An 11,434-nucleotide genomic window follows, 5' to 3' on the forward strand; every position below is an offset into this window, starting at 1 on the left:
GCAGATCCTATCGTCCGCCTTGAACCCACGTTTCACAAAGGCGTACGCGCTGGCATTGGTTTTCTCTGCAAGAGAGTCATAGGTCAGCTCTGTCCTCCTCTTCCCGTCTGCAGTGACGTCGGAGTAAGCCACATTGACTTCGAACTTCTTCGAGGCTTGGCGCAACACTTGCAGCACGGTAGTTGGAGTGGAACTGTATGCTTGATCAAAACATCGCCGAACGAGCTCGCGATCTAAGACTGAAGACCAGTTCTCCGCAAACTGAGGAGTCGAGTCTGTTCCCTGAGCAATGCCGCCACTCTCCATGGTCTCTTTCCTGCTGGAAGGCTGCACGGACACCTTCTTGGTTTGTTCTTGTTTCTCGACGTTCGGATGCCCCTGATTCTCCTCCTCGACAATCTCGCAGACGGCTTCTCTTGCTGCCTGCGACTTTACACCCGATCCTGCAATTCCTTCTCGAGCTTTAATCGTGGAGCCTTGCTCCTCCGCCTGTGGAACAGACCCTACTGGCAAGGGCTGCCTTACAGCATCAGCACGAGCAAGCAGCCTGGTAGCAGAGACTCACTTGCTCAGCCGATGGACTAGATAGATCCTTGTACTTGACATGCTTGTGCTGGAACAAACCATCTTAGTCGGATGCTAGCTTGAGACAGAACAAGTTGTACTGACCTCAGCGTTCGCTGGAAGGGAGTGCAACGCGTTGAAACACTGGGAGGAAAAGTAAAACTTGAGCAGCAGCGGTGAATATCTTCGTCAGAGTCAAATACTCACTTCAGTACAGAGATCTTGATAACAGTCTAGACAGAAATAAACTGAACCAGGAACATCACACAGGGCACAGTTCGGTCGCTCAGTCATGGATCATACAGCAATTGCATGCAAACTGTCAGATCAATCACTTGTTATCAAGGTCATTCCTGCAAGTATTCACTTCAATATCAACCCATGCATGCTCTCCACTCGACATTTCGAAACATTTCCCTTCTACCAACTCCTGGAGCTGAATCACTTCCCAACATCTATTCAACCGATGAACATCTCGCCACCATCATATCTAAGAACTTTTGCACGATGTCAACTCGCTATCTTCCCATTGATCTACAACAAAAAACGGAGAACATCTTCACTGTCTTGTACTCATGTTGTCCTGCTAGGCAAGAATCCGCATCTATCTACAGAACCGACTTTCTCAGCTCTCATTGACTGCAAACAAGTCAATCTGATCACAAGCAACCATATCTTGATTCAAAATCCCATTGAAGTCTGTCGGTCGTTCTATTCTTTTTGATCCTGGCATGCTCTTGGAGCCGGACAGAGTTTGCGGTTCAATTTGAGACAAAACCTTGACCTGCATCAAGGGAGCATACCCCATTCTCGCCTTCACATTTTCTCAACATGATCTTACACTTTTCTTCGCTTTCAGTCTCTTACTTCTATTCGCCAGACCTCTCATGACACGAAATTGTACTTCCGTCACCTCTTGTACCAAACCCCCACTTCACCTCTCTTAGTTCGTAGCTCTTGTTCTATACTCTCCTGTCATGCTAGGCCTTGAAACTTGCTCTCTCGTGTTGTGCCATGCACTAATATACCCTCCTATGCCTTGCTTTCCCCTCCTATGCCCTCCCTCCTTCCCTCCTTGCCATCCTCTTCTCCTTCCCATCGCATGATCCTCCTCTGCAAAAATGGAGGTGTTTGCTTTGGGGGTGGGGGTACTCACCCCCACCTCTCTTTCCATCTCTGTGTGCCCCAAAAATCTAGGAAACTATGGGGAGAAAGGACTACCCCCAATGAGGTAGTCTTCACACCCCACCCCGTAATAGTTTACTGACCCAGCCTCCCCCGAACGCAAATAGGGGTAGGCACCCACAGCAAACTCACACAGAGGGTGGTAGGGGTGAGAGAAATACCCCTAATTCTTCCACTAGAACAGAGGAGAAGTACCTGGTGGGGTGGAAGGAGACTGCTGGCTGGACGAGGGTGGGGTCTCTGAATAAACCTGAATCGAGAATTAGTTAATAAAGTTTAGTTAATTTCGAGGGGTGGGGTAGTAAAACTCTAAAGGGGGGGTCATGAATTTGATGACCGACAATCAGAGGGAAGGGGGGGTGATATTCAAGGGTGGGGTGGTATCATGGCAGTTGGGAATGGCGGGAGAAGGGCACTGCGGTCAGAGAGGAAGAAGAAAAGATGGGAAAATGAGGAGACGAGGAGGCTAGGAGACGAGGAGGAGAGGTAGAGAGTCCGAAGAATGATCAAGAGGAGCCTATGGAGGGAGAATACTGACTAGTATGAGAATGAGAAGCGAAGGGAGGATGTGGTGTGAGTGAATTTTATGAGGGAAGGGGAGGACAGTGAAGATAAAGAATTAGAAGAAAGACCGAGCTGAGAAAGATACACAAGTATTGATCCAGGCTCATTGCAGAGAGTAACCCTGAAAAGCGATTGTGATTTTGGAGAGTTTGTAGTTTGCACCCTCGTTGCGGTCACCAATAGTAAGCAACGGGATGCAGAAGAATGAATCGATTCTAGTCGAACAACGATTCAGACTTTCTCCTCTTCTTCAGTAGACACATACAGCTTTCTTGAGGATATTGATCTAGCACTCAACCTGTTGAGGCATATGCAAGGCAACACTCTTCACACCTCTGCCAGTTTCCCTGTGCTCCTGGTTGCTGACGGTCAAAGCTGCAGGCGCTGGGATGGCAGTGATAGAGAGGAGTGAAGCCATGCCATTCCGACTTTGATTCGGTTCGCCGACGGGGGTAGAGCACAACGCAGTCATGGACGATCAAGAAATCGCGAATCAATTCGCAAGCTTCTTCTTCAAGACGTTCGAGAAGGAACCGCAAGAGGTATGCAGCTCCTGCTGCTCTTTCTTATCTTGTTGTCAGAAAGTTGTTGAAACTTTGAAACACGTTTGTAACCTTGAACCTCTAGTTGTACAAGTTATATGCACCTTACTCGGCCAGATCTGAACTGATTTGTCGTGCCGGACATTCGCACGACAAACGAAGGTGATACCGACACAAGATGAAATGTTGTCGATCAACTTGATCTTGGCTGGCCCCTGTGAATGAGATGAAAGAGTTGCTTGCTAATCACTTGAACGGTCATTCTCCCTTGTAAACAAACAGTCCTTGTTATCGCTTGATGGTGCATACTGGCTGCTCTCCATCTGACTGGTGTCATCAGGCATGCCCAGACGATGAGGGGTGTGAAAGCCGATGGCATACGGGAGATCTTTGGACTGGTAGTTGGAGTCTTGAGACAATGATGCGACTCATGTTGCGCTCTAGACGGAGCGAACAGTCAGATCGGGAGTGAAGTTTTGCATCAATGCAGTTTACAGGTGAAAACTCCTGCAGTTGTGCAGATGAGAGGTGTTGAGTGCTTGTTTTTTTTTCTAGCCAATCGCACAGTCAAAACAAACTCACCGTGGTTGTCATTGGGGATTGCTCCTGCCCGCACGATGGCGAGGAGGGGGGGGAGCAAGACAGGCCTCTGCATGCAACCTTTGTACGTCTTGTACTTGTTCTTCTCGTGGATTTCTTAGTGACTTGTCATCGCACCAGATTGAAGTCTTCGAACTTGAAAGGGCCAATCGGGACATGGCCTACTACATATGCAGCGATGTTCTTCAAATGCATGAGAATGAAGCTAGGCAGCCGTCCTCGGACGACATGGAGGTGACATGCCTGGTCCGAAGAGACGAGCGTCTGACTTTGTACAGGGTCTGAATTTGACGGTTGAAATCCACAACATCAAGAGTCTCGTATCCTCCAGCCTGCAAGAGGTGAAATTCAAGAGAGGAGGGAGGGAGGTGACCATGCCTGACACTTCCCCAAGATTGTCGATCAGACTGCTGATGTCATCAGAGAGATGAGAGAGACTCAAGACTTGCTGCAAGAGACTGAACAGTCGCTGATCGAGAGCTCTTCCTACGCACTCCGAGACCTCGAAATGAAGCACAAGATGGCATTTGACCACATCGAGAAGCAGCTCGTCTCGCTCACGAAGCAGTTGGAGTACAAAGTATGCAAGATCGCCTCCTTGAACCTCGCTCCTCATGTGCACCCAGGACTTTGCCAGGAAGGAACTGCTCGCAGCGAAAGAATGCCTGGAGAAGAATCTCTCTAAGGCCAAGGCAGAGGGCATGGTAGGCGATGGCAACTGGGGTATATGTGAGTAACGACGTGTCGAAGTCTTTCAAACAGGAGCTGGAGGCGTGCAAGATGAAGATCGACGAGCTGAACATGAAGGGGAAGATTGCAGAGTCCGAGAGAGACAGCCTTGCAAGACAGGTGGAAGGAGGAGGGTCTTGACATGTAGGAGTCACTGACTGATTGCTTCACGGCAGCTCGAGGGCGCCGATCTCGATCTGAGCCAGAGCAAGGTGAAGGAAGTTGTGGCTGTTTCCGTTGTGAGGACGAGCAGGCTGCTTATTCCCGGCTGGAGATATCTTCGGGTGAGAAGCTGCAGAAGACCAAAGATCTGCTGAAGAAGGTGAGGTGACCAAGGCAGCCAGACGGACTGAATGACGTGGGCACATAGATGCTGGATTCGTACAAGCAGAAACAAGCTGAAGTCGAGAGCTTGCAGCAGGTGGAAGAGAGGAGGAAGGCGTCTTGCTCTCGTGATGAAATCTCGGGGTCGCAGGACTTCAACAGGATGAGATCACAGACTTTCCAGCTGGAGAAGAATGTCGAGCTACTCAGTGAGCAGCAGGAGTGCTGGAGACAAGACCGTCCTGACGTCTAGTGGCAGCGAAACAAAGAGACAACGCAATAGCAGAGCTTCTCGACTTCAGGTGACTCGTCGCTAGCGATCAGTAGACGAAGACGACTGACTTTTACCCAGGGAAAACGTGGGGTAAGACGACGTTCCGTCGCCAGTTGATGGCACACTGCAGATGCTTCTCCTCCTCCTCCTCCTCCTCCTCCTCCTCCTCCTCCTCCTCCTCCTCCTCCTCCTCCTCCTCCTCCTCCTCCTCCTCCTCCTCCTCCTCCTCCTCCTCCTCCTCCTCCTTACCTCTTCAAACCTGCCAATCACTCGTATCCTTGCTAGGATCGTTCAAATCAGAACCAAACAACCGGCCAAAGACTTGGTGAGCTATCGATACCTCGGAAGAGAAGGTCTTCAACGGGCTGACTGGCAGTCACCTGGCAGTCTCAAAGCTTTGAACTGGAACGACATGCGCTGAACAGCACAATATCGAGCTTGAGGACGCGAGTGGAGCGTCTGGTGCAGCCGCTGCTGTGAACGATGGCGGGGGTGACCCGCTGGCAGGAGGAGGAGAACAACGCGCTGCACACGACATCAGACAAGCTGAAGGATGATCTGGAGAACCTCAAAGTGATTCTGCTGCTGAATCGCAACGAGCTCTTGTCAAGCCTTGCCGCAGTTGAAGGAGGAGGAGAGCGCGATCGCTTCGTCCATGAAGATCGAGGGCTTGCAGGTACAAAAGGGGACAGAGCAACGCCCCTCCTTCTTTCCACCCTCCCCCCTTCCTTCTCTCCCTGCTGACGGCCGCACCCTCCTTGCAGGCGATGGTATCGCAATATGAAGGAAAGGAGCGAGAGATGCTTGCAGCGGTAGACAGGGAGCAACGGACGAAAGAAAGTTTGAAGGTACAAGAGTACAAGATGCTTCAAAGCTGATCGCGGGTTGCAGCAAGAGTTAGACCAGCTTCGAAAAGGTTTTTCTTGTGCTTCTGATTGAGATGGAAAGAGTTTCTCATTGTGCATAGATTTACAAAATCGGAGAGAGGAGCTCGAGAGCGCGCAAAGGGAGGCAGTGCTATGGAAAGAGAAGGTGAGCAAGAGACGTGTCTTTCGACTGCTCCTGATCCCTCGACTTACAGGTAGAGAGTCACGAAGTCAGCCTCAAGAGGCTCAGGGAGAAGATCGCGAGGCTAGAGGAGCTGGACACGTTGCATCGCAAGGAGAAGGTAAAGATGACGGGCTCAACGTGCTGTCACTTTCTAACACGCCGACAGAACTGTCTGTCGTTGCAGTCCAACTCTTATGCTGAGAAATGTGGCAACTTGGAGAGGTAAGCCTCGCCTCCCTCCTGCCAAGTTTTTCACGCTCCCTGCCCAGAGCTCTTGCGAACGCCCTGAGGGAGCGAGAAGGAGTAGAAGAGATGCTTCGACTGGCAGAGGAGAGCATTGGTGAAAGACCTGTCCATGTCCTCAACCGTCTTCCTGACAAGTGCTCCATGCAATCAGTTGACGAGACCAGAAGACGAGAAGAGCTGGAGAGAAGGTTTCTAGAGCAGATATCTGATGTTGTCTTCAACCTTCCCTCTCTCTCCTCCTCGCTCACAGCCGTGCAGATGAAAGAGGAATTCGAAGCCAAGTTGGAGCTGGCAGTGGTCAAGTGAAGATGGTGGTTGTACTATAGCGGGCTGTAATGCCAGTGTGTAACTGAGTCCTGCGGTCAACTCAGGACGTGTGACTAGTGTAGAGTAAGTGATAAAGATAAACCCAAGGCTGGTGCTCTCCCTCTCTCCTACCTTGTTGGCAGGTCTTGTTGTCTGCTGCACGACAAACGTCAGCGTTCAGGGCCCAGCTGCGGGTCGAGCTCACAGCGGCCAGGGTGTGTCGAGGAGCTGAAGCCTCTCCCACCTTCTTCAGCTTCATCACCGCCTTCTTAGCGAGAGCTGAGAAACGTCGATCAGTGACGAGCCCCCACCCCGTTAGGACTAACCGAAGTGATCACGGGGGGTGGGCTTGTCAGCCACGGGGGGCGCCAGCAAGCCGGAGAAGACGACGGTCTTCATGCTGAAAGGTTTGTTCCCCCCGCTCCTGCCTCCTCCCTGCGCGTCTCCGGGGCCGGGGCTCTTGGTGGAACGTTTCTCCTCCTGCAGCAAGGGCTTTTGCTCTTGATTCACAGCGGAGGAAGAGGAGGGTTCTTTCGTCGGGGGGGAGAGGGGGTCCACGACTATCGCAAACGCTCCCATGCAGCGAGCGATGGCCTCCGCTCGCTTCCGACGGATCTCCTCCTTCTTCGCCTCCCACATCCTTGACTTGATCTTCCATCGCTCCTCCAGCTTCTGCGCTATGACCTTGCGAGGACCTTCAAGCTTCGAATGAGCCGCGCTTCTGCTCGACGACACCGCGTCCACTCCCTCCTCCTTTCCCACAGGCACTGACTGCCTTGCTCCTCCGCTCCCCTCCCGCATCTCGTTCGAGTTTGACTGGGGAAGTTTCGCATCCCCAGTCCGCTCCTCCTCCTCCTCCCTCGCAACAAGGTCTCGCAGATCCTTCAAACTCTTCATCTCGCTCAGATGGCTGAACGTCTCTGACACTCTCCGCGCTGTCTCCACCCGCACCTCCCTCACAGTCTCTTGCACTCTCTTCATGCCGCTCTTCTGCCACATCCTCGAGACTTCGGACTGGATGGCCGTTAGCTTCTCGTCAAAGAAAGTCCCCACGTCGTCAAAGTCTTTGACGTTGTCGGGTCCGGTCTGATCCGCGTGCAGAGCATCATCATCATCATCATCATCATCATCGTTGCGGAAGCTAGCGAGAAGTGACTTGTGGAAATCTTGAATGCGATGGCACAAAGAGAGGACCTGAGAACGAGAGAGAGAGAGAGCCTTGCTGTTCGCCTTCGACCTCGACTGGCTAACATGGCGAGTCTGCAAAGAGACTCGGGCTGAGGCAGACGGCGAGGCTTCAGGGTCGGGATCGTCATGCGGAGAAGGGACGGCGAGTAAATCTGAGGCAGGGGAGGCATCGGAGGGGTATGACTCTTCCTGATCGTTCGAGTCATCAAGTAGAGGAGAAGAGTTTTCAACGCTCTGTCCTCCTTTCGTTTGTTTTGACTCCCCCGGCTTCCTTTGGTTGCTTTTCAACGCCTGGAGGGTCTGTTGGAAGACATTGCCAGACATCTTGGCTTGATTGTTCTTGAGCGTCTGAATCTGCTTCGATTGAAACTTGACCTTGTTCTCCAATGCTGCAAGGAACCCCTTCAGCCTCTCGGCCTCCGCCTGACTCTCCTCCTCGATCTTGCTCTTCTCTGCCTGCAGCTGCTCGCTCGCTCGCTGCAGCTTCCTAATGTCGTGAGGAATCTGTTGCAGCGCCTTGTCGATCTTGTCGTCGTCGATCGAGAGGTCGGCAAACATCTGACCATCAACAGCTCTCCTCGACGCTACCAAAATGTCCCTTTGCATGTCGATCTCTGCCAGGAACGCCTGATCAGCTTCGGCGTTCTTCATAGCGAGAGACTGCAGCGCCTCCGTCAGCTGCTTCTGCAGCCTCTTCTTCTCTTCTTCCTTCTGCTGCACAACCGCTCGAAGCTCTTCCAGCTCCGTCTTCGTCTTCGCCAGCTCCCACTCCATCTGCGCCGTCTGCGCTGTCGACGGAGCCTCCCGCAAACTCTGCAGCTGGTTCTCGATGTCTGTGCCATTCTTACGGCGCTCACGGACGGCGTCTTGATCGATGGCTCGCCATAGCTGCTCCTCGCGGAATCTGAGCTTTTCCTTGAGGACCAAGGTCATCATCGTCAGCCGCTTGTTGTTCTTGTCTTGCCGCTCCAGGCTCTCGACGAGTCGGTTCACCTGGGAGTTGAAGGAGAAGAACTGCTCGGAGAGCTTCTTCCTCAGTACCTTGTGATCCGAGTGAGCGGTTGTGATGAGGCTGTCGGAAATCTGCTGCAGCGACGTCTTCAACAGCCTCGCTTGCTCCAGACTCTTCGTGACCTTGTCCGTCGTGACGTCATCGAGGTCTATGGCTGTCCGCATCTCCTCGTCCAGCTGCTGGGTCACCTCCTTGTCGTCGAACCAGCCCTTCAACTCCTGCAGCGAGTCTCTCTGCTCCCCTCCCTCCCCTTCAGCCCAGGACTCATCCCCGGTAAACATGCGATCCCCACGTAGCAGCCTGTCGTTGTCTCTCTCCGACGAGTCCAGCATCTCTTCCGTGCTCATGATCGCCATGAAAATCTTCTCGAGCGTCATGCTCTGCTCGTTGACGAGCGTCTGCAGGGTTCGCTCCCCCTCCTGCCCCCCACGCTCCTCCTCCCCTGCCATCTCCATCCCCGGGCGGGTAGCAACCACGCCGGATTAAAAATCATAGTAAATTAATATATGATTTTAAAACGACAGTACAGATAAAATCAGTTTTAAATGCTTGATGGGGGTTGTCAAGCCGAAGCGACAAGATGGAACATGAAGCGAACAATCAGCCCGGGAGCTCGATCAGAGTGAGAGGAGGAGGAGGAGGAGGGGGAGAGAAGAGCATGCAACATCAGGAGGAGGAGGAGAGAGGGAGGGGAGAGAAGAGCATGCAACATCAGGAGGAGGAGGAGAGAGGGAGGAGAGAGAGAAGAGCATGCAACATCAGGAGGGAGAGAGAGAGGGAGGGGAGAGAAAGAAGAGCATGCAACATCAGGAGGGAGAGAGAGAGGGAGGGGAGAGAGAGAAGAGCATGCAACATCAGGAGGGGGAGAGAGAGAGAGAGGGAGGGGAGAGAAAGAAGAGCATGCAACATCAGGAGGGGAGAGAGAGAGGGAGGGGAGAGAAAGAAGAGCATGCAACATCAGGAGGGGAGAGAATGGTGAGCAAGATATTGTTCTGAAGCACGGCCGCAGGAAATCATCGAAACACGCGTGGAGCATGTGTTAGAGATCGTAATCCCACAGCTCGAGATCAACGTTGACTTTGTGAGCTAATCAAAATGTTGGGAGGCGCTTATCCTGATGAGAGGCTGCCAGCAAAAGCTGAGGGAGAGGTTCCGCAAGAACACGAAGATGGAAGGTCAAGTGCGATCCATCTTCGACGACCTGATGACTGCGGTGAGCTTCAGACATGAAGAACAATCAGCGACCTGACGGCTCAACCGCAAGATCAACACATGGCACGTGAAGGACAGCATCTTCAAGCACGCGACTGCGATATCGGAGGACCTGCCTCGTGACATCGAAGACATCGGGAGGACAGCTCAGCGCCATGGGTAAGAGTTTCCTGCCCCCATCCTTTCAGCGCCTGACCGGGAAGCTCACAGGTATTTTAGTCGCTTCCAGACGGAAGAAGCCGAAAAGATTCGCATCCTTCAAGCTACTGTGAGCTGACCGCCCTTGTTTCCTCCCTTCTCAGTCTGCCCTCCCAGGTTGAGGATCTTGAAGGAGACCTGTAGCTCGTCTGCCCTCCCCGCCGCGCGTGACTGCTGGGTGCTGCAGGCAACGGCTGCGGGGATTGTACAAGGAAGACATGGAGCGAATGAGCGAGGAGCTCGCAAGCTTGAGGTGAGCTGGGGCAGCGCCGTTGCGATGGGAACCGACGAGTTGCAGGCTGGAGCTGGTGGACTCGGGCAAGCAACGGCTGGAGCTCCAGCAGCAGATTATTGTGCAGGTCGTTGCGCCTGCTGCCTGCTGAGGGCGTCTGAAGGAGGAGGATCGGGGTGTGCAGGAGCAGAGGACCAGTGAGGAGATAAATAGGCTGCAGCAGATTGTGGACAACGACACCATCGTGGTCACGTCATTGTCAAACGTAAGTGCGCCCGCTGCTTCCTCCTCCTCCTCCTCCTCTTCCTCCTCCTCCTCCTCCTCCTCCTCCTCTTTCTCCTCTCCTCCACCAACTCCTCCTGCTGTTCATTGCTTCCGGCTGGCAGGACCTGGAAATTATTAAGCTGGAGAAGGAGAAGCTTAGAATGGAAGTGAAGGACCTGGAGGTGAGGAAAGGCCGGAGATGGCGATAAGCAAGGAAGGGTCAGGAGGGAGGAGAAGAGAAAAAAAGGAACAGGGAAGCAAAGCAAGAGTCGAGGAGACGAACAGAGGGAGGAGAGGAAAGAAAAGTACAAGAGAAGGGAAAGAGGAGGAGGAGGAGGAGGAGGAGGAGATGAATGAGATGAACGCAGGCGCGTCTGGACAGCTGTGAGCTGACTATCACGAAGAAGGAAGCGAACATCAAGTGATTCATCTGCCCTCCCTGTTCCTCCTCCTACCCTCCTCCTGCCATCTTTCTTTCTTTATCCTTCCCCCCCTACAACGCCCTTCCTGCCTTCATTTCTTCATCCTTCCCCCTCCTCCTACCCTCCTCCTGCCTGACACTCCTTGAGGTCGTTGGAGTCCTACGTCGAGCGGGTCTGCTGCGAGGGGCGCGTGATGGAGGGCTAAGAGGATACTGGGCAGTTGACGAGTGACAAGGGAGGGATCAAGCAGGCGATGGTGGAGGCGGAGGGGAAGCTGAAGTCGAGCGAGAGGGTAAGAGGGATGTTGGAAAGTGCGAGGAAGATAGAGTTGGGTGCAGGCACAGGAGCAGCTCATGGAGCTCAACGAGAAGATCGCAGCGAAAGGTAGCACGTCATGGCATGCAGACATTTCCATCCCTTCCTTCTCTATCCTCTCCTCTCCTCTCCTCTCCTCTCCTCTCCTCTCCTCTCCTCTCCTCTCCTCTCCTCTCCTCTCCTCTCCTCTCCTCTCCTCTCCTCTCC

General features: G+C 53.1%; 3 protein-coding genes across 3 annotated transcripts; 2 read left to right on the forward strand and 1 right to left on the reverse strand.

Annotated features, from left to right (window-relative positions):
• Positions 1 to 2,783: 2,783 nt before the first annotated feature.
• On the forward strand, positions 2,784 to 6,384 carry GUITHDRAFT_103968 (hypothetical protein; the record flags this gene model as incomplete). Its single annotated transcript, XM_005837078.1, has 26 exons — positions 2,784 to 2,855; positions 2,941 to 3,017; positions 3,196 to 3,253; positions 3,300 to 3,352; positions 3,411 to 3,519; positions 3,576 to 3,689; positions 3,734 to 3,796; positions 3,850 to 4,035; positions 4,082 to 4,159; positions 4,218 to 4,304; positions 4,361 to 4,396; positions 4,438 to 4,506; positions 4,555 to 4,605; positions 4,660 to 4,717; positions 4,768 to 4,810; positions 4,861 to 4,872; positions 5,083 to 5,107; positions 5,170 to 5,244; positions 5,290 to 5,355; positions 5,405 to 5,458; positions 5,674 to 5,698; positions 5,750 to 5,814; positions 5,864 to 5,950; positions 5,999 to 6,054; positions 6,102 to 6,172; positions 6,230 to 6,384. 26 exons carry the CDS (start codon positions 2,784 to 2,786, stop codon positions 6,382 to 6,384), a joined length of 1,845 nt encoding a protein of 614 aa, XP_005837135.1.
• Positions 6,385 to 6,445: 61 nt separating this feature from the next.
• Positions 6,446 to 9,039, reverse strand: GUITHDRAFT_135339 (hypothetical protein; the record flags this gene model as incomplete). Its single annotated transcript, XM_005837079.1, has 3 exons — positions 6,446 to 6,663; positions 6,711 to 7,470; positions 7,579 to 9,039. 3 exons carry the CDS (start codon positions 9,037 to 9,039, stop codon positions 6,446 to 6,448), a joined length of 2,439 nt encoding a protein of 812 aa, XP_005837136.1.
• A 517-nt stretch (positions 9,040 to 9,556) lies between these two features.
• Positions 9,557 to 10,915, forward strand: GUITHDRAFT_103970 (hypothetical protein; the record flags this gene model as incomplete). The annotated part of the gene is made up of 11 exons (XM_005837080.1): positions 9,557 to 9,559; positions 9,594 to 9,665; positions 9,717 to 9,797; positions 9,849 to 9,955; positions 10,007 to 10,064; positions 10,112 to 10,134; positions 10,182 to 10,247; positions 10,293 to 10,353; positions 10,411 to 10,491; positions 10,613 to 10,672; positions 10,859 to 10,915. 11 exons carry the CDS (start codon positions 9,557 to 9,559, stop codon positions 10,913 to 10,915), a joined length of 669 nt encoding a protein of 222 aa, XP_005837137.1.
• Between the last annotated feature and the right edge of the window lie 519 nt (positions 10,916 to 11,434).

This window comes from Guillardia theta (genome assembly GCF_000315625.1).
Source record: "Guillardia theta CCMP2712 unplaced genomic scaffold GUITHscaffold_15, whole genome shotgun sequence".
NCBI lineage: Eukaryota > Cryptophyceae > Pyrenomonadales > Geminigeraceae > Guillardia > Guillardia theta.